Source organism: Cryptotermes secundus, unplaced genomic scaffold (genome assembly GCF_002891405.2).
Source record: "Cryptotermes secundus unplaced genomic scaffold, Csec_1.0 scaffold79, whole genome shotgun sequence".
Classification (NCBI taxonomy): Eukaryota; Metazoa; Arthropoda; class Insecta; order Blattodea; family Kalotermitidae; genus Cryptotermes; species Cryptotermes secundus.
This window is the reverse complement of record NW_019741974.1, coordinates 3,922,541-3,945,084: the sequence shown is the minus strand read 5'-3', so window position 1 is coordinate 3,945,084 and position 22,544 is coordinate 3,922,541. Positions and strand designations below refer to the sequence as shown.

General features: G+C 40.4%; 2 protein-coding genes and 1 long non-coding RNA gene across 3 annotated transcripts in view; all 3 read left to right on the top strand.

Annotated features, from left to right (window-relative positions):
• The window catches only part of LOC111872815, a 38,081-nt gene that overhangs the window by 6,097 nt on the left and 9,440 nt on the right, over window positions 1-22,544 (top strand). Inside the window, exons 4-7 of the mRNA XM_023867004.1 lie at window positions 375-410; window positions 11,409-11,523; window positions 15,970-16,073; window positions 20,412-20,490. Of these exons, the coding sequence (XP_023722772.1) occupies window positions 375-410; window positions 11,409-11,523; window positions 15,970-16,073; window positions 20,412-20,490 (334 nt within the window). The remainder of the gene's footprint in view (window positions 1-374; window positions 411-11,408; window positions 11,524-15,969; window positions 16,074-20,411; window positions 20,491-22,544) is intronic.
• Window positions 1,973-3,072, top strand: LOC117282974. The gene is made up of 2 exons (XR_004513952.1): window positions 1,973-2,045; window positions 2,445-3,072. It is a non-coding gene; the product is annotated as an uncharacterized LOC117282974 (long non-coding RNA).
• Window positions 4,335-15,160, top strand: LOC111872816 (general odorant-binding protein 72). Its single transcript, XM_023867005.2, has 7 exons — window positions 4,335-4,551; window positions 5,169-5,247; window positions 8,994-9,046; window positions 9,738-9,773; window positions 11,409-11,523; window positions 12,598-12,662; window positions 14,877-15,160. Exons 1-7 carry the CDS (start codon window positions 4,495-4,497, stop codon window positions 14,892-14,894), a joined length of 423 nt encoding a protein of 140 aa, XP_023722773.1. The 5' UTR covers window positions 4,335-4,494; the 3' UTR covers window positions 14,895-15,160.

Genomic DNA, 22,544 nt, shown 5'->3' with positions numbered 1-22,544 from the left:
TTTTAAAATCATAACTAAAGATTTTATAGTGCTACTACAGGAAAATTTGACGTGTGCAATATAATCTACATACCAGACACATATCAACGAGGTAGATGTTGATAATACGACAAAAATAACAATGTGTTTTTAAATGTTAAATTTTAAACTGGGTTTCAGTGTGGCAGCAACGTTAAAAGTATACACCTGATGATGGCCGATAGAGGCCGAAACATGTAGTGTAAAAAAGAACAAGATCAAAGACATATAATATATATTGTTTGCACTTGGGACGGAGTGTGTATCATTTATCGTATAGAGTGCAACAGGATGCTGAAATACAATATTGAATTGTTCTTATTTGTAATATCAATACGTTTGTTTCTTATTTCCAGTGTTACCTGAAATGCGCAATGGGAATGATGCAGGCGGTAAGTCTGGAAATGTAACCAACCAACGAACCAACGGACGAACCAACCAACCAACCAACCAACCAACCAACCAATCAACTAACCAATTAATTATCTGTTCATCCAGCCATCTGCCTGTTTATCTGTCCGTTCGTCCATCCGCCTGTCCGTCTGTCTCCCTCCGTCCGTCATTATCTAAGTCTATTTCTATGGGTGTGTCTGTGTTTAAGGCAGCTTCACCGTACATTACTTTACTTTACAAGTAATTAAATGATCAGTAATTAACGAATGAATGAATGCCGAGAACATTATAGCAGAAAGTTGATATTGATTATATGACTAGACTTTGTGGCGCTGCTGTGGTTTGTATTCGGGGAATTCCTGGTCGGAATCACGGAAAAAGTAAAGGTAAAAAAGTAAAGTTACCCCTGTAACAGGCCGTGGAGGCCCATGGGTTTTTGAGAGGTTGAGATTCTCACATCTTCCAGAAAATCGGCTCACAGATGGCAATAAGTTTGTCAATCTTACGCGCCGGCTGTCTTTGACCCGCCAGGAAGATTCCTCGTACTCATTTCTGTTAGAGGCTCAGTCGACCTCAGGACCATAGTGGGGCAGGAAGGATTAGGTAAATTGAAATATCCACCGCATCAGGGCTCGAAACGGCGACCTTCCGGCTTATGGTNACACACACACACACACACACACACACACACACACACAGAAACACAAACACACTCACAGATACACACAGGCAAACATACAAATATTTCACCGTTACTTACAACAGATATTTCAGCAAGTGAAGTAAGTGACGGGAAGTACTTTTCTATCTTCAATGTTTCAATTATTTCTGCAGCAGAGACATTCAACTGATTTTCTTCCATATCATTCGAATTTGTCGATGAATTTAGAAATTAAGATCAGTAATGTCAAGCCATACCGGTCACGGTAGCTTAGCGGTCTAAGGCATGCACTGTTTTCGCTCGCTCGGAAGCCGAGACCGTGGGTTCGGATGTTTCCTGTGAGGTACGAACTGAATTCTTATATATTATTCTTATACACGGCCGGTCACGGTAGCCGAGCGGTCTAAGGCATGCATTGTCTTCGCTCGCTCGGAAGCCGGGATCGTGGGTTCGAATCCCACTCAGGGCATGGATGTTTGTGTGCGTTTTTCTGTGTTTGTCTACAGGTAGAGGCCTTGCGACGAGCTGATCACTCGCCCAAGGAGTCCTGCCGAATGTGTAAGATCTAGTAACCCGAAGTGAAACGGAGAGTTTCATGGAGGTAGGCCTAGGCCCAAATTGGGGCTGTAGCGCCACAGAAAAAAATGTCAAGCTATTAAACATCTTAACAATATTTAATGATATTTTTCTGTTTTTTTTTTGGCAGAAAATCTGTTGGTCTACATATTATACAGTTTTACAGTTCAAAATATGAATGTTTATCAGATAGTTTGTGTGTAACTGTGTGTTTAATTTCGAGCTCGTTTATGCTTTCGGTCACTTCTTTCTTAAGTATCAAGTATCGTGTTCATGCAGTCTGCAGTGTCTTGAAACTTTTAAAAGAAAATGACTTCCGCTTACAGAGTATGACGGCGTGGAGGGCTGCGAACTGGCGTTCATTGCCACCAAGTGTGTGTATGAGGCTGATAAAGAAGTAAGCAAAATTATGTATTTATTTACGGGTTCCTAAATGACGCAGTCAGTAGCTCTGATTATAGTGTCCAATGAGGGAATGATTATAATTTCCAAGTTTTTGCCAGCCATCTTATGTATATGGCGATGGGGAGACGTTCCGTGGTTATGCTAGACATATTTCAAGTAAGGTATTATATTTCCAACAAGTCTGCATACCAGAGAAGAGACTGTGTAAAGCGACATAATTTATTTAATTAATATCATTTAAATTCTGTTCATCTACATAATATTTAAGCAAAAATAGTTTACAGAATTTACTGTAATGTCTAAAATATGATTCTGTTCCTTGTATAATCGTGGCCACTTTCTCGCGCAGTCGTTGACCTCACGTGACCGGAAATGACGCTTTCTGTTTCAGGTTTTCTTTTTCCCATGAATGGACCTTGAGATCACCGACGGAAGAGAGCAGCTTGGCTTGGATGAAAATAAATTGTTTTAAATTCATGCATGAAATAATTTTTATTCCCCTCTAAATACTTTTCCCCGTAAAACACAAACCGTTTTTGCAAAATTGTAGCATTCGTTAGACAGTATCGACGCTGCATATTCCCAGTACTGAAAGCGTCTTCATAGGCATCGAGCAGAGAATCTGTAGTTACCCTACAAGTTCCATTTGTTTGAAGCGTCGACCTTTGTAAACAGTACTGAACGGACAGCATATCTCTTAGGGAATCCTAGCTTCTGGGATGTAATGACATATAGTCCTCTGAAAGTTAACAGACCTCCATCTTGCGGGTCGAAGAATGAACCAAACAAGAAACCAAAAGGGTGTAGGCAGCAAGCAGAGCTTCACATGACGTGCTTTAGATGGCTCTGGCTGGAGATCAATGACAGTATCTTGTGAACACGGTGGTCCTGCTGATTCTTCTGGGTTTCATAAACGGCAAGGACTTCCTTTACCCTTCACTGGAGGGCTCTGTTGTATGACTTAGCTATGTAATTAGTTAAATGTTTTACCTTATAAAATAAAGAATTTACTATCTGTCTCTCTGTCTATCTAATCTACCTACCTAAGGCCACGCCATAGCTCAAGCGGTTAGTCGCTGGCTTCCCACCGCGACGGCCCGGCAGCACTGGACATGGTGCAGACTACATAGAAAACACACGTTCTTTTGTCCCTTATAAACATCCGGCACGGACAACAGCAGAAAACACAGACTCTCCACTGTTGTGTGACGTCAGCGCTTAAGCGAGAATGTGCTTAGCGTGCGTTGCCTAGCAACGGTCTGTGCGCGGAACAGAGAAAACACTGTTCCTCTATTATTGGCTGCGTGTGTGTTGCGGGCATTGCCTAGCAATGGGTCTATGAGTCACAGTAAGTTCCTATGTCTGTGCATTTTTTTCAGAAATAATCCGTTTCGAATTGAAGAAATAAATTTCACATAAGTACTCTGAAATATATCGTTTTATATGAAGAAATATAATAAAGAAAATGCAGAGGAGAATATTAGGACCTAAGAGAGGGGTTGTAACAGGAAAATGAGGAAAATTACCCAAGGAAGAACTTGAAAGCCTACTGATATCAATTGCCACTGCTGGATGATTATAGTACTAGAATGAGTGGGACATCCGGCGACCTTGCGGGAAACAATAAATTGGTGTAAAATTACGACTGAGAAATATACCATTTTGGTGAAGGAAATTAAGACTAACTCCAAGGAGCACGGTCTTTCGTGAGAAGTTATTAGTCATCCAAATAGTCAAGAAATTACGGCACATTTTATGGATCTCAAATGTTCAGTACTGCTTCACAAAATCCCATCATTTTTCCTTATTCAGAGCCAGACGAATCTAGCCCACACCCTCACATACTGGTTATGGAAGATCCCTTTTGATGGTTTCCTACCGCCTGTTTCTAGGTCTTCCAATTGGACCCTTCCCTTCAGAGTGGAGAATAATACTGCACTTCACGTCAGATCCTTACTGGATCTACGTATTTTAATATATCAAGTTACATGAAGCTTGTAGTTGTTGAAGAGAAAGAGATTTACTTATCTGAAAAATACCTAGAATTACTTAAGAAAATATCTGTGCTGTGGAGTTAGACACCTTCATTATATTAATTAATACTTTCTGCCCTTAACAATATAATTTGTCAACGTCGGTTTAAAATGTTTGGGTTTCCATTCTTTACAAAAATAACAGGTTTTGAAACTCTCAAGGAAGCTTTATAATTTGGCCATGCCATTTAAACATCGGAAGTTTCTAATTGAGATGGTGAGACGACGTACTTAAGCTCCAATTACAGAACTGTGTGGAGGGAGCATTCCATTCGTTTTCCATGTGAAGACGACAGAGAGATAATAAACCTCGCTTGCTTGGAACCAATGAGCATTGAAATTTTCGGTATAAAGTTGTGAAGGTTTGTTGCTGAGGCCTCAGTGACTGCAGCGGGCAACAGAGACGCAATGGGTCTGCTTCCCATCGCCATAATCCTTTCTGTCGCCCTGCGGCAGACATCTTCTGTAAGTAGAACATTACTTCTGTAAGTCTTGTCCTTAGTTTTCCGCTGGAAAGTGTTCGCGCCACCCAGCAAGGGGTTACTAAAACCACTTATTAAGAATTTGCTGCCTCAGCAACGGGCGTTGTTTCGATACCTTTATCCAGCAACGGATCTACACGCTACAATAATATGTTCTGTGTGTTTTACAGCATCATGAGTTTCATTACTGTACTCACAACAGCCCTAAAATATATCCTATTCTGAAGCAGATGAATTCAATCTAAACTCTCACACATTATTTCCTTAAGATCCATTTCAATATTACCTCCCAGTCTGTATCTAGGACTACCAAATTTTCAGGTTTGTGAACTGGTATTTTGTATGCATTTTTATATTTCCAATGCCAGGCACATTGCAACCTCCTTGACTTGTTCATCCTAATAATAATGAAAAAGGGTATAGACTGTGGGTTTCCTCATTAATGTAATTTCCTTCTTGCTCTTCTCAGGTCCCACTCTCTACCTTTTATTCTCAGATATTCTCCTCAATCTGTGTTCCTCATTTGCGGTGAGAAGTGCAGTTCCACAGCCTTTCAGATATGTCTGATTTTCATACGTTAACTACTTATTTCTCTTGCAGGTAATAATAATGGCACGGCAGGAATTAACCTCAAAGTTGGTTAGAAGCAAATGCCAACCAGAAACCGGCGTCTCCACAGGTAGCCTTGCACAGGGATAAAACTACTTTAAATAAGAAACCGAATCCATATTATTTTCAACGTTCGTAGAGAATTATTGTTTATTTTTCTTAGATTATGTAGCCCTCTAATTTCCAGCCCAAATAGTTTCCAGTGCCTCTGGTAGATGGAGGAATTATCAAGGTACCGAGGGCCAACCTCGTTGGCTCAACGGGGCTGATATCACGCACCAGTACCGGTAAGGTATGGAGACCGGTAGAATATCATAGGGAGACGTACAATAGATCAACAACTGGTCGCGGTGCATGGGGAAACCCACCCCTCCAACAACAATAATAATAATAATAATAATAATGTAGCCCTCTATAGCAAAATACCAGTAAATTTTCTAGAGCCTTATTCCGTATTATCCATAACGTTTTCATGCAGTTCAATTTCTGCTATATGTTACTTATTCAAACAGACTCTGAAGGAACAAGTAGCTCTGATAACGATTGGATTATACTAGCTCATGACAGTTATTTAATAACTTAATTCACTTCTCAAATTCACGCTTTAGACACTAAAAATCAAGTTTACGCCCGTAGTGTCTAAATTAATCTGTCTAAGAGTATAATAGTTCGAGACTAAGTGATAGTTTGAAGAGGACGAGTATATTTCCAGGCACTGCAGGAAAGTAGGAAAGTTGAAGTGTCAAGTGCAGCAGGCAAGGGAAGCCTAGCGCTTTCGCCTCACTCAATATGAGTGCAGTTCAAGAAATATTCACACATCGAGAAGGATTTTTCTAACGAGGGCAACATGCATATTCCAATGTGACCCGTCACACGAACATAATATTATTTTGGAGAAGAAAATTAATATTTAAAACCTCATTGTATCTCTTCATATTTATTGATAGTGACCCAGAATTTCAGTACGAGTATGGACAAGGGGTGGACAATTTTGAATGTATTAATACGCAGTAGCGTAGTTGGTTGAGGCACTATGTTACAAGCCGGAATGTCGCAGGATCGAATCCCGATGAGGTCATTGGATTTTTTCAATTTACCTAATCCTTCCAGCCGCATTAAGGCCCTGGGGTCGACTCAGCCTCTAACAGATGTGAGTACCAGGAATATTCTTGGAATGTTCTTGAGGGTAAAGGGCGGCCGGTGCGTAGGGCTGAACAACTTTCCACCACCTATGAGTCGATTGTTTAGAAAATGTGGGACCCTCAACATCTCACAACCCCATGGACCTTCACGGCCTGTTAAGGGATATCTTTACTTTACTTTTAATGCGCATTCGGTTTCAATGCAAGGTAGGGAATATTATGACAGGGTGAGCAACTATAAACTCTTCAGGAAGTTTTGTGCTTCATATAGTTATGAGGAAATTTAATATTATTATAACCGACATAATGATTAACACTGCTCTGAAATCCACAAGTGACGTCCAGACACTGGATTTCTTTTTTTCCTTGGTACTACAGTCCCAGTGTGCCTAGGCCTACCTCCATGAACGACACTGGATTTTGCCAATATGAATTTTAGTATTTCCAAATATTTCAGTTGGAATGCTACTGCCTCTCGAACTAAAAGTAGATGTTTCAGACCGTAGTCTTCAGTGTTACGATAATGTGTACGTTCATAGGTTCGTAACCGAATTCTCAGATTATACTTAAAGGAGACTAGAGACGTAGACAGCAAAGTCCTTCAGAATGTCACTGACCACAAACGAGATCATCAGAAAAGACCGCAATATGAGCACTATTAGCCTCAAATGTTTTTATAACATAACAAACAAATTCCATGACTTCAGTCCGCAAGCGAACTATACCGACCGAGCGACCGCCGCTTGTCAGCGAAGTTAGTGCCAACTTTTGAGGGTAGAGGGTGTCGCATGGTCAGCGCAACGAATCCCCACGGCCGTTAATTTCGGTTTTCTAGACCGTAGCCGCTATTTCCTTGAAATAGCTCCTCAATTATAATCACGAGGCTGAGTGGACCCCGTTCCAGACCCACTACTCCTTCGAAAAAATCTAGTAGTACCGGGAATTGAACCCGGATCTCTGGATCTGTAGCCAGGAACCTAGACCACATAACATCATGCATAATTTCGAGTTGAATTACAGTAATTTCCAATGTGGCTGTGCATTTTCGATTCACAAAAATGTGTCATTGTCATGTTGAATTTCGAATGTTCTGAAGAATACACTCATTACAGCTGCAGACTCATCCAACAGAAATGATAGGAAATATCAGGAATGTATAAGGATTCTGAACCGTCAAATTCACCTCGCCAACATCTAATATTTTAATACACGAATACGAAACAGAGATGGCAGGCGCAATCATGACAAGTTTCATGAAGAGCAGACAATATAGTGCAGAATTCCTTTCACTGTTGCCTTTGGAAAGAAATGGTAAATTCTTGTAGACCGCATGATGCATGTATGAGACATCTGTTGTCAAAATTCAGTTATTTTCATTCTTATCCGTGATGACAATGCAAAGAGTCAGATGTGTAAGAGGATGTATATATGTCACGAAGTTTCCCGGGTCTGGGGATGTTTGCAATTCTGAAATCCCTTGATGATACTATGCAGCGAGAAAGGAACCTGCTCTTGAAGCAATTAAAGCTGTTTCGACGGTTGCGCATTTCTGCAGATATCAGAAGTCTGTTCTGGAAATAGCAGCACGGACACAGCTATAACTGATGCAATTTCGCTGTCGAGATCCGCAGTCTGTAGCAATGGCTGTGCTTCAAGAGCTTCTTTATGATCCAGATTTGGGTCCTCCTCTTTGAGCTGCTGTGGCAGTCGATGAAAGACCAGAAGCTTGAACAGAGTGGGCAGCTCCAGCACATCTGGTATTTCTTGAACTTACTTACCTACTCATGGAGCTGAGCCCTTCTTGAAGAGTCGCCAATTCTGCAACAACTCAAGAATTTCCCAGCATTTTATGGAACCCGAAGGTTAATTACCGTGTTCACAAGAGCCCTCCACCGGTCCCTATTCTCAGTCAGATCAATCCAATCCATACCATCCCATCCTATCTCTCTAAGATCCATTTTAATATTGTCCACCCACCTACGCCTTGGTCTTCCCAGCGGTCTCTTTCCTCCTGGCTTCCCCACCAATATCCTATATGCATTCCTCGTCTCCTCCTTTCGTGCTACATGCCCTGCCCACCTCATTATCTTTGACTTGATCATTCTAATTATACTTGGAGAAGAGTACAAGTTATGAAGATCCTCATTGTGCAGTTTTCTCCAACCTCCTGTCACTTCATCTGGTATTTCTTGAACAAATACAAAAAAATCTGTGTTATTGCTTTATGAAGTTTGTAGTCTGAAGTAAGTAACATGCAAAATACACAATAAAACGAATCTCTGGAATCTGCAGCACGGTTCTCCTGCGGTTATGAGGTACATTTTAAGTTCAGTTCACATTTTTTAAATACTGTAAGTCTCGAGACTATATAGAGTCGAAGACAGGATGATTAATGGGTAGGAGCAGTTGGTGGTTTGAGAACTGGCAGGAGAAACTAAAGTACTCAGAGCAAATCCTAATGCAGTTCCAAATTGTCCACCAAAAATCCCAGATGACTTATCCTAGGATCGAACACGGGCCACCGTCACGGGAAGTCAGTGATAAGATGTATTGCATAATATTGTATTAATATTGCATATTAATATTAATATTAATATTAATATTGCATAATATTGTTTTCAGTATAGCAGGGAGCATATTTCAAATTAAGTACGACGCAATTCTTACGTTTCAGAGGCCATTGAAGGAGTTCCTGAAGGAAAGTTTCCAGACGACAGAAATTTGAAGGTGAGAAGAGAGAAGTCTTGACTTAAGGAATATTTTATATACATATATATGCGTGTAATTACAGAACGTGTACCAAAATGACTGGAGCGGTTTCAAGCGGCCACAACCGCTTTGGAAATACACTCACAATTATGTTTCCTACATGGAACGAAACAGCAGGTACTCAAGTTTTGATCGCATGCGCATACCCACTGCCCCCCCTTCTCTCTCACTGTTCGTGACGTTACAAAGAGAAAATGGCGACTCCGTAGCAGAAAGCGTTCTGTGTGCTGCAGTTTGAGAAGAATGAATCAGTTCTTTCTGTCCAGCGGGCCTTCCAGCGACAGTTTCAGAGTGACCCCCCATCTACCAACAGAATTAGGCGCTGGTATCAAGAGCTTCAGACAACGGGGTGCCTATGTACAGGGAAAAGTGCAGAACGTCCGTGTGGGTCAGAAGAAAGTGTGGAACGAGTCTTTTCTTCACAGTCCGAAGAAATCTCTGCTCCATGCCAGTCGTGAATTGGAGGTGCCGACTAAGACTGTGTGGGGGGGTGTTGCGAGAGAGAGTGGAAATGAAGCTCTATCGTCTTCACTTGGTTCAGTTTCTTCAGCCATTTTGGTACACGGTGTATATTAGTAGAATTGTTAACTCTTCATTTGGACTTGTTGAACTGAATAGCTCACTTAAAAATTGCTTCTTTTTTTTTCAGTGCTACATGAAATGTGCAATGACCATGACCTTAACGGTAAGATATGAATCACTACACACTTCTTAGCAAACCTTTCCTTGGGTTACCAGGCATATGGATCCTTGTATCGGCCTCAAAATTCTCTTCCAAGCACCTTCTTAGCCTTCTTTTAACCCTTCTTGCTCTAAGATGATAATTCTCTACTATCTTTGGTACCTCCTGCTTTCACCTATTCTCTGTACAATTTAGTCTCGTTCTACATGCCTCAAAATCTTCAAATTTACGTAAATATTATGAATTTATTCTAATGTATCCTCTGTAAATGTCGGTAAGGGTGACATTTCTTGCAGTAAACAGCAAATTGGTCATGTAAAAGAGAGCTGGATAAATACAATTACATAACTGGTGCACTATAACGAATAAAATTTTTGTGACCAAATGAAGGACAAAGAGGTTTTCAGGGCACACAAAAATGAGAAATACATTCAGGCTTTTAGGCCGAAAACCTGCCGGGGAGGAATCACTTGGGAGACGTAATGGAATGTTGTACTGTAATACAGGGCGCTCATTCAAGGACGAAACTTCGCAACACCGCTGATCGAGCCCAATATTTCTCACAAATTGCTACTGTAAGTTTAGCTATAACCGGGCGCGTTTATCAGCGCTATTGACTAATTCTCCTATCAGAAGTTACAGCAGCAATCTGTGAGGAATGTTGGGCCGGGTCAGCGGTGTTGCGAAGTTTCCTCCTTAACTGAACGCACTGTATTAAAACGGACTTTAAAGGAAAAGAATATGAGGGTCTGCACTAGATTCATCATCATCAGTAATCTGTCAAGAAGACAGGTCCACAGTCTCTTCCAAAACAATTCCTCCACTTAATGCGATCTAGAGCTTTCTCCTTCAAATGACAGTATCCTCTTCTGTCCTCAAGGTTATCCAGCATCTTCTTACGTCTTCTTGTCACTTCTATCCGCCCCTCTATCTTTCCTTCAATGACTTCTTTTAGAAGGCAGGTTCTGCGTAAAACATGACCAATCCAATTAGCCTTCCGTTTTCTCATTTCGTGTGGGATATTCCTCTGCTCACTGACTCTAATTAACACTTCTTCGTTTCTCACATAATCGGTCCAACTGATCTTCTCCATCCTTCTCCAACACCACATTTCAAAACTTTCCAGATGTTTCTGATCTACTGCCCTAAGTGTCCATGTTTCAGCCCCATACAGAGCTATGCTCCAAATGTAGCATTTCACTAGTTTCTTCCTCAAATTTAAGTCCAATTTGCTGGTAAAAAGATTCTTCTTCTTGCTAAATGCAGCTTTTGCCATGGCAATCCTGGATTTAATTTCACTAGTACACTTTCCAGCATATGTTAACAAGCTACCCAAATATTTAAAACATTTCACATTCTCCAGTTGTTTTTGGTTTAGATTATGAAAAAAAAAATGGCATACTCTTTTAAACATGGCATGGGTTTTCGTGTTCATTGAAAGATTGAAATTTCTTGACCGGCTGAGCAAGTATCATTTTCTGAAGTAGTGATCTACCCCATGGTTGTAGCCAAAAACATACATATATACATAAACACAGATTCAGTGCGAAGGTAAGAAATACTTCTGTCTTATTCAAATGAACACACAGAAGAGCAACAGGCAGTCACATTACGAGTATCTGTTGCCCTCTCTTGCAGATGAGGGACGGAAAGCTGAGGACAGACATTGCTCTTTCTATGGCTGAGAAGCTGAGTGCAGACATCAAGGATAGGGTCATAGCTGCCATACAAAAGTGCAGCAGCGCGGATGACGGTAGGTATAAGGGTCAGCACACTGGCTCAGAGAACTGGAACACGGTCCTAGCCTAGAGACAGGAATTTAGCAACGAACACTGGTTAACACTGTGGTTCAGATGCTTCTGTGCACATGCTCTTTCGGTATGGTTTAGACCCTGCTCCACCTTTCTTGTACATCATATACATATTCTCAAACAACTTATTTCCGGTGCCTATTTTGTTTAATATATTATTTGCTTGCTCTTTCTATTCCAAGTTTTATTTCCACACATAGCGTGGGAAATGCTAAGACATACTACTTTATAGAATATCGGCTTTATATATTTTGTTACTTTCTTTTCCTCATACATTTCTCAAATTCGAAATATTCTAGCTCAAGAATAAGACATAAGATTCCTCCGAAATTTCCGTTGCTTTTTAACACATCACACAGTATCACATTCCTGAAGACAGAAACATTCACGCTCACAGTCCTGAGAACGTCAGGCCTCACATTGGATTATTTTATTATTTACATACTCATCAACTCTATAAGGAATATTACATATAAGGTAAATCTGTCCCCATGTTTAGCTACTAGTAATTATGCAATATGCCGTGAAGACGTATGGGGGAAATAGATGTATACTTCCACTTATTCTTGACTTAGGCACTGGTAGGAGGTAAGTGGTCAGCTACAGGCCGTGGCCGTTATGTTCCCGGTAGCCATTGGATAGGAGGCTGGGTGGACGCCACAGCCTGTCTGGACGACGCGGAAGGAAGAAAAGTCTCGTCCCTAATCGGACTCGAACTCCGACCCCTCAGTCGTCCAGCCCGTAGACAGTCGCTACACTGACTGCGTTATCCAGTTAAAATGTAACACGTTTACACACTTAATTAAATAAAACTTTTCGGGCAGATAGGATATTTTCTTTAGCCTTCCCCATAGTTGCTTCTATTTATTGAAGCCCTCTGTCAGTAAATATCAATACTAAAAGGATTAAAATTTCGAGCACAGATGATTTTATTGTTGATATGAATATGGGACAACAAAAACACTAAAATGCATAATTAATTTCCCGTAACGAGAAACGTGTTAATTTCGTTTCAGGGTTGACAGATCCCTGCGAGGTTGCCTTCACGGCAACAAAATGCATACACGACGCTGACTCTGAGGTATGTTAATCTAATCAGCAATGGATCAGCATTTGAAAGCATCACCTTCTCTTAGCACCCCATAGGCTCAGCTACACCTGGATTTATGACTGTTACTTTTACGTTTTACAGCACAAAATCAATCACATAGCATCGACAGATTATACAGCATCAAAAATCTTCAGGTCCTTAATGAGAGAAAGTACAAAACACCGAACAAAATTTACAGCAGCAAACGAAGTTTATATCAAACCAATTTTACAGAGCAGGGCCGCGCCATAGCTCCAGCGATTATTCGTTGGTTTCTCACCGCAGCGGTCCGTGTTCGATCTCGTGTCTGGTCAAGTGGAATTTGTGGTGGACAAAGTGGCGCTGGGGCAGGTTNGTCAAGTGGGATTTGTGGTGGACAAAGTGGCGCTGGGGCGGGTTTTCTCCGAGTACTTCGGTTTCCCCTGCCAATCTTCATTCCACCAAATTGTGCATCATCATAATCACCCGGGGCAAGTACAATAGGCCAATCAGTCGCCGACATGCCGAGTGGACCCAGCTGGTCCCCCTCCCCCAATGTACAAATTAAAAAAAAATTTTACAAACCAAAGAAACTAGACAAGGACGCCACAAAACAAACAAACTACGAAACAAAATACCATACAATGCGTACAACACCTAAAAATATATAAAATAACAGATTCTGTAACACCACAAAACACACACAAAACCTTCAATAGAGTATACTCTAGGAAACAAACTGGACAACATCAGTTTATCACAGACATTAAATTGTATTTCTGGGGAGAAATGAAAAAAAAAAACAACTACACAAAACGAAATAAATTATAAAACGCCAAACAATATACACTTCAATAAATTAACTATAGAGTACAACACAATTAAATGTGTTCCTCCTTCACATTACCTTATACACAACAAGACCTAAAACACCAAACAAATTGTAGAGTATCACAGAAACTACATGAAGTGCAAGATTTCACAATGTGAATTGAAGTATGCAACATGTATAAAGGGCAACTCTGAACTCCGTATCGAACTCATTTGAGTCATACTCATTTTTCATTCTGATTCTCGCAGCTTCGTCTTAGAAAATGCTTCCTAGAATCTTTAAATTATATAGTACTACTGCAGAGAAGTGACCGCCTCAGTGATCTAGTGGTCAGAATTCCTGGCTACAGATCCAGAGGTCCGGGTTCGATTCCCGGCGCTACCAGATTCTCTGAGGTGAGTTGGGCCTGGAGCGGGGTCCACTCAGCCTCGTGATGATAATTGAGGAGCTATTTCAAGGAAACAGCAGCTCCGGTCTAGAAAACCGACATTAACGACTGTGGGGATTCATTGCGCTGATCACGTGACACCTTCTATCTTCAAAACTTGGCACTAATTTCGCCGACAAGCGGCAGTCGCTCGGTCGGTATAGTTCTCTTGAGGGCTACAGGTCACGGAGTTTTTTATTACAGAGAAATACAGCTTACCTTTTTTTTTCAACATTTAGTGACCTTCACAAAGTGCAAGGCAAAGGGAAATTAGTGCACGTGTTATAATTGCACACTGTTCTGGTTTCAGTTCGATTGGTAGAAAAAACATCGGCCATGGTCATCAATAATCACATTTCTTATGCACAGTGACCCTTGATAAACCTAACAATATTTTTTCTTAATATGTACAAATAATCAGAAAATAAAGATTTCCGTCTTCTGGGATGTGGCGCCGTGTAGATATTGTGCTCACCGATGTTTCAGAGGCCTTCAGCCACCTGCTCACGCTGTTCATCGCTTGCAGATTTCTTATACTCTGAAGATGGAGGCGACATATTCCTCCGAAACGTCGGTTAACATAATATCTACACGGAGCACGGAAGACTGCTTTCTTCATAGTCACCGCCGTGAAAATCTCAGATCTGACAAATCAGATAGTTTCGCACCCCATCTGCTCAGAGAATTTTGTGCTTCAGAAAAGGCGATTTCTGTAAAAACGAAAAAAGTAACAGTAGGTTCGGCGTATCCGACTCAGGGGTCGCTGATGCATACAAAGTTGATTGTGAAATTATATAACTGATTATGATATGCTGGGGATTGCAAAACATGTCTTCGTATATCCCACTTGCTTAACATTCCATGCATAGGCCTACATGTAATTCTATAAGTGTTTACGTATGTGACGTACATGTGTCTGTAAGTTACATGAAGTAACATTTCATTTATGACGCTCTTTTGATTTTAGATTTTATTCTTCCCGTGAACGGGTCTTCGGACTTCGAAGGTTGTCAACGGAGAGATACTCATTCTCCATTGATGCTTAGAAATGTGCGCAGAAGCGCGTTTTTGACCCTGCCACGCACCTTGCACCAAACACGATTATTATAAGCAATTATCTTCGACGAAAATACAATGTGGACCAAGAGGATGAATCGAAACACACCATATTAATTTTGGTATTAGGGTTGTGTTCAATTAAATTGTAGAAAATAATTATTGCCTCTTAGAACGTTGTATTTCATGATTTTGAATAAAAATAAATTATCATTAATTCGTATACAATATGATTTTATAACACAGTGTCTTTATTGGAAAGATTAGAGAGCAAATAAATAAATATAAATAATAATAAATTCCTCAACATGAATTTTTCTCCAGTCTCCACTTAATTCTATTCCATTATATCTCCATATTCGATACAAAACTATAATTTTGACTGTGGTTCTGTATGGGTGTGAAACTTGGCCTCCGACATTAAGGAAGGAACATAGACTGAGGGTGTTTGAGAACAGGGTGTTGAGGAGAATATTTGGACCGAAGAGAGATGAANCGGTAATGAACCTTCGGGTTCCATAAAATGTTGGGAAGTTCTTGAGTGGCTGCACAATTGGCAGCTTCTCAAGGAAGGCTCAGTTTCATGAGTAAGTGTTCAACATAGTAATGCCAGTGCCGTATATCATCCAGAAGTCTTTTTCGGTGAGGAAAAACACGCGTGTAGATGGACAGACAAAAGTATGGAAGGGTGGGGTAGAAGGAGCACAGCCCACTTTAATAGACGTACATGCTGACGCGCACGAAAAATTTACTGTGAAGTTTGGTGCGAAAAGGGGCGCAACCTGTTCTGCCCACTGCCGGGAAAATAAGGAAACAAATTACGAGCTTGAAGAACAACGTCGCAGGAGGCTCCTGAGGAAGGGAGGTATAAAGAAATGCCTCGCTGAAGAAGAAGATTTGCATCTAGAAGGCAGGAAGTTTACGCTCTGGGTTTCAATTTTTGAATCACGCGACCTTGTTTAATCGGAACCAACGAGCAATGCGTGGCGCTCTGTATATATAAGTCGCATCGACATATGCACTCGCGTTTCAATACAAAATGAACCTACCTGCGATCTCTTCAGTCTTTGTGCTGGTCCTGGCCACCGCACTCCATGAAACCTCAGCTGTAAGTACTGCTGCTCTCTCTAGAGATAATATTTGATGAAATATTAATATTGAAAATAATGTAGTAACTGACGCCGTGCCATAGCTCAGGTGGTTAGACGCCGGCTTTTCACCGGGTTCGAGCCCAGGTCAGGTCAATTGGAATTTATGGTGGACAAACTAGCGCTGGGGCAGTTTTTTTTTTCGAGTACTTCGGTCTCCCTTGCCAATTCTCATTCCACCGACTGCTCCACAGTCATCTATCATCCGGGGCTGGTACTATAGGCAAATTAGTGGACGACGTACCAATTGGTCTGTCTCACCCCAAACCAAAAACTAAAGATAAAAGAGAAAATATGGCAATTATATACACAATTTTTTTTAACTCGGCATTAAACTGGCATGGCGTATTCATGAGTTTCGTTTGGGTCTCTATTAAGGGAATGTGACAAAGGCAAAATTGTCCCTGTACCTAACTGATTAAACACAAATTTATGAAGGTTCATGCTGGAGTGGATGTATAGATCCACGTTTTCTTGATCTCGGCACTAGCTGGAGGTGAGTAGTCAGCTTCAAGATCCAGCCACTTGACCCCCGGGGAAAGAGCCCCCGGGTACCCATTGGATAGGAGGCTGGGTGGGTTCCTGAGCCGGTCTGGACGACGTGGAGAAAAAAATTCTTGACCCTACTTGGACTCGAACGCAGAACCCTCGGTCGTCTAACCCGTAACCAGTCGCTATATCGACAACGCTATCCAGGCTCCTTAGAAAAGAGTGTGTTATTTACCAAAATAACATTTACATGCCAAGTATCTGTTAACTTTTATATACATGGGATATTATCTATGCATTCTTTGTGTGACATGTTCAAAATGAAAGCAGAATTGTGAGGGTATTATGGTCTTCCAATGTTACATCTGACAGCTGTTTAACGTATATGTAGAAATCTTGGTATCTTAGATCTAAACCATAAATTTGGGGCAAAATTTCAATATGGCTTATAATTTGAATATAATACCTACTTATATTAGATGAAGCTCAGATCAAAATTACCTAATGTAGGACGTCTCTAACAGAACTCGACACGTACCGTTTATTACAGAGTATCTAAGTTTTACAATATTAATTAAAAAGAAATTTGCTTGTATTTTATAGGCGAATTTGAAATTGTAAAGAACATAACAAAGGTCTGGTTTGTGCGATATATATTGCACAAACCAGACCTTTGTTATGAAGCTTAATATATTGAAAATCGTCGTATGTAGAAATTATACTTCTTTACAATTTCAAATTCGCCTATAAAATACAAGGATATATATATATATAATATCGAATTATAATGCAATAAAAATGTCTCTATCATTGTATAGAACTATAGGGTATATTTTGGACTCTATCCATCGTCTGGTATATATAAGACGAAAAACCGCAACGTTTCGGAGGCTGAATCTGTCTGCGTCCTCAGGTGGATGGGGCAAAATAGACCTACTCAGTTGGGCACGTTATTGAGCGATTGAGACTAGCTCTTTCTAAAGGGCCCTGTATATACCAGACGATGGATAGAGTCGAAAATAAGCCTTATAGTTCTGTACAGCATACACCATCATCAGAATTCTTTCAAATCTACTCTATCATTGTGTTTCGTCACTCATACGAGAATTAATGTTTTTATATATTAACCTAATGTCGTGTATCGGAACCAGACACATTTCAACAAAGAAGACAGAATTCTTCTTTGATATGGAAGCATGGAGTACGTTATGGTGACGTAGCTAAGGCCTGTGGATTTCAGTTACTGTAATCACTACTGCTGCTGCGTTGGCTGCATATGTGTGCAGGATGCGGATACCGAGTTCCCTATGGCTGTCTCTTGCGATATTAACGGAAATATTTTCACAGAATAATTTGTTAAGAAGGCACACTTCCTGGCAAAATCCATAACATAGAATTCATTTCTGATGTATGACACAAATAATTTTGTATAATATTTTAATAGAATTCCCTCAACACATATTCCTAGAAGCCATCTGTATGATGGTATTTTAAGTCGATGTTTTCAGGACTGGAAATAACTGAGTGCTTAACTCCATGGAGCAGAGACCTTCTTGAGAAGCTAATAGTCGTTCACAGAGTAAGCATTTCCTTTCTTCCTTTCAAAAACGGAATCTTTATTGTCACATCCACAAATGTCCAGAGCCGAAAAAATCCAGTCCATAACCCACATCGAATTTCTTTAAAATCGACGTTAATATTATCTTCATACGAAAACCTAGACCTTCAAAATTATTTCTTTTTTCAAAGTTTCTGACTACAACTTTCTATATATTTCTCGTGCCTCACTATGAAGTGGGGGTGGATAATATTCGAATGGATTTTAGAGAGATAGGATGGGATGCTATGGACTGGATTGATCTGGCTCAGAATAGGGATCAGTGGATAGCTCTTGTGAATACGGTAGTGAAACTTCTGGTTCCATAAAATGCTGGGAAATTCCTGAATAGCTGCACAATTGACGGCTCCTCAAGAAGGGCTCAGCTCCATGAAGTTAGTTTAGTTTCTCGTGTCTCCCTCTCGCTGCTTGGGAAACAAGAAGAATAGAGGGGTGCACACTGCACTCGGTTTTGGAGCACACATACGTGTATTCCCCAGATGTTACCGACATTGACTTGTTGCGAACGTAGATCAACTCTTGCAAAGAACATACTGGAAGCTTCAAGAAGTGTCAGAAGCAACTGTTCTTTCATGTTATTAAATAATTCACCTAGTGAAAAAATTCTTACATAAATGCTGATTTATAATATTAAATTACTTATATTTTCTTTGATTACCGGTATTTTACATGACATTCTTCTTTTCATAAAATCAATAAACTTCTGTTTGTGCTATACGAAAGTTAGCTGGATTACTACAAACAAGAAACAAACTCCGTGGATTTAGTCCGCAAGCGAACTATACCAACCGAGCGACCGCCGCTTGTCGGTGAAGTTAGTACCAACTTTAGCCGATAGAGAGTGTTGCGTAGTCAGCGCAATTAATCCCCAGGGCCGTTACTTTTGGTTTCCTACACCGGAAGCTGGACTAATATCAAGAGGATTTCACGTGACCAACACCTTGTAACGTAGACAACCAATAATAAACTCTCTGGAAATCTGTGTATATATTCAGAGACTCAGTATGCAGACATTGCATTTGTATCAAGAAATTTGTTTAATTTTCCGCATTTTGTGCAAAGAATATACGAAAACTCTGTCTGCGTTTGTCTTCCTCATCCCAGTGTGTCAACGGCTTTCTTTGCAAAGTAAGAGGATATGTTACTGGCAGTTCCAGATTCTCATAGCAGATGCGTGCTTCACTGATATATATGCAATTGTTTTAGTTATGAAGTTAGATCATCCACTATAAACGCCACATTTCCCTCGAAAATCACAAATTTGTTGAAAATTAATGAAGATTTTGGACGAAAATTCTACCACTCTACATGATATATTGGCTTAGAGTGTATGTTCTCTTAAAAATAAAATAGCAACATTGCATAGACCTCCTTTAATCTCCAACGTTTCATCCCTCACTGGTCTGCAAGTAAATGGAAAGCAGGTACGAATCTGTTTCTGACATACAACTGACATCAACTACACATGACAGAGCTATAAATTTTATGTGTCACAAAGCCAATAAACAACAACAACAAGAAGATATATAATTTTTACCAGGGTATACCGAGGGAACATGTTATAAAATGTAGGGTCGTAAGCGGACGAAAATATTGGTTTCTAGTTCGGATGATAGGATCTATTAGCACCTTGGTTATAAGTTCTCTTAATCACACTTAACTACAGCGCTATCGCTGATTTGCACAGTTTCCCATTACCGCTGCACACGCCCTAAGATTTCCAATCTTCGCTAGTCGTTTCCTGGCAACGAATCTCAACACGGAAACTAGCACTTGAAATCACTATGAAATCTTCTTGTTATTTCGTTTTCAATCACTCTGGAACCTCGGAACCAAAAATTCTTCTTGATTCACTCCTCCAGCTTACGACTGATTTCTGACTTTCCTTTAAGTAACTCTGTCACTGCATTCACTTCCCTCATAAGTACTCTGCACAGACTCCACAGAAAACACCTTCTCTATTGTTGCTGACGTCATCGCTTACGCGGAAGTGTGTTTATCGAGCCGTTGCTTAGAAACGGGTTGCATAACTCCGTTCTCCCACTTTTGCTTGGCGCGGAAGACATAGAAAACACAACCTCATCTATTGTTGCCTGTTGGAGTGTATTTACTGAGCTGTTGCCTGGCAACGCTTTTAATTGAAACTGTTATAACATTTTATTGAACGCAATGCAATATTCTGTTATTTCAGGGGATGTCAATGGATCAGGTTAAGCAGACGTTGAAGATGCTGAGAAATGTGTGTCAACCGAAGACGGGGGTCTCTATGGGTAATGGACAACAAAACTGAGTCATGATTAAGTAACACCCAAACAAATATCGATTTACAAGCCCCCGAACTTATTTCTGCCCAGCAAATACTTTAACCCCGTTTCAAAAATTTTGAAAACACACACACAAAGGAGAGTGAATCATAGAAAAAGCAATTTAAAACCCGGGAAGATTGTCTTTCTCCCCGTCGGACATGCCTTCCCATCTCTCGAGAAAACACTTGATTAATCCCCCATATTGGCAATAAGGTGTTTAAAATGTATATCTCATACACAGAAGATGTCGGCGGGAAGCAACTGAGAGAATAAACATGATCCTCACTTAGACAGATGTTGCAAGAAATGACGAGTGTATGGTGAGGCCGTACTACCTGTTCTCGTGACGCAATAAAATAAAAGAAAATTATCCTCAAGAACATGTGTACAAGAAACGTATCTATTAAATCTTTAGTCAGATACAGAAATATAGATTAGGGAAATTTTCGATTTTTTCAATACCGATATTTCTGGCATAAATTAGTTACAGATTAGCGCAATTCGAAACTACATTACCAAAATTATGTTGGCGTGTGCACAGAAAACAGTTCATATTCCTCGTGTGAGCATGAAACAGAGAAGTTTAGGTATAAAGGTCTTCATTTGAAGAGACACGTGTGTGTGTTGTGAGCATGCGCTCAAGCGAGTTTTGAGAAGAAAACTCCCTTTGATAAGTTAGTACTAAAACGTTAAGTATTAGAGGTTCTCACAACCGTGATTATGAAAAGTTCTATCTTTTGTCATGCAGATGGTTGAAAGTCAACTGGCGTATCAGAGGATGACGTCACTTCCATCATCGGAGTCGGAGAATAAGCCAAGCAAGTAACCAACATGAAGCAGATAGCAGGCCTGATATTTGTTTCGTATTGGTTTCTTGCTTGGCTTAATATTTACCTCTGAAGATGGAGGCGACATGTTCCTCCGAAAGGTCAGTCGACTCTGAGGATACAACATCGTGCAGTACATACGAGAAGCCCTCCTTCTACATACCAGAATATAACAGAGCGACCCTTCAGTGCGTTTGAAACTAAACTCTATGTCAATAGCTTCCTTCAAGAAGTATGTTGCTTCCAGAAGGTTGTTTTCCTTCAATTCCTGTCTGGAATATTTATCAGGGATTTATCACTCACTCATTGAGCTGAGCCCTTCTTGAGAAGCAGCCAAATGTACAGCTACTCAATAATTTCCCAGCACTTTTTCGGAACACGAAAGTTCATTACCGTGTTCACAAGAGCCCTCCACTAATCCCCATCCTGAGACAGATCAATCCAATCCATACCATCCAATCCTCTCTCTCTAAGATCCATTTTAATATTGTTCACCCACCTACGCTTTGGTCTTCCCAGTGGTCTCTTTCCTCCTGGCTTTCCTTCCAATATCCTATATGTATTCCTCTTCTTCTCTGTTCGTGCTACATACCCTGCCCACCGCATCCTCTTTGTCTTGCTCATTCTAATTATACTTGGAGAAGAATACAAGTTATGAAGCTCCTCATTATGCAGTTTTCTCCAACCTCCTGTCACTTCATCTCTCTTCGGTCAAAATATTCTCCTCAACACCCTGTTCTCAAACACCCTCAGTCTATTTTCCTCCCTTAATGCCAGATGCGAAGTTTCACACCCATACAGAACCACAGGCAAAATTATAGTTCTGTAGTTCTGTTCTGGGAGAAGGTGGTTTGAAAACACTGACAAAACTAATGAACACCATATATGAAAGTGGAAAGTGGCCCAAGGACTTTACAGAAGTTACAATGATTGCCTTAAAGAAAAAGACAAAAGCTACAAAATGCAGCGACCATCGCACAATAAGTCTTATTGCACATACAGCAAAGATAATAGCAAAGATACTTAAAAGAAGAATTGAAAGGAAAATAGAGGATGTACTTGGAGAAGATCAGTTTGGATTTAGAAGAGGAAAAGGAACCAGGGATGCAATTGGGATGATGAGAATTATAGCGGAACGAACTTTGGAGATAGATGAAGAACTGTGTGTTTGCTTCATAGACTGGCAGAAGG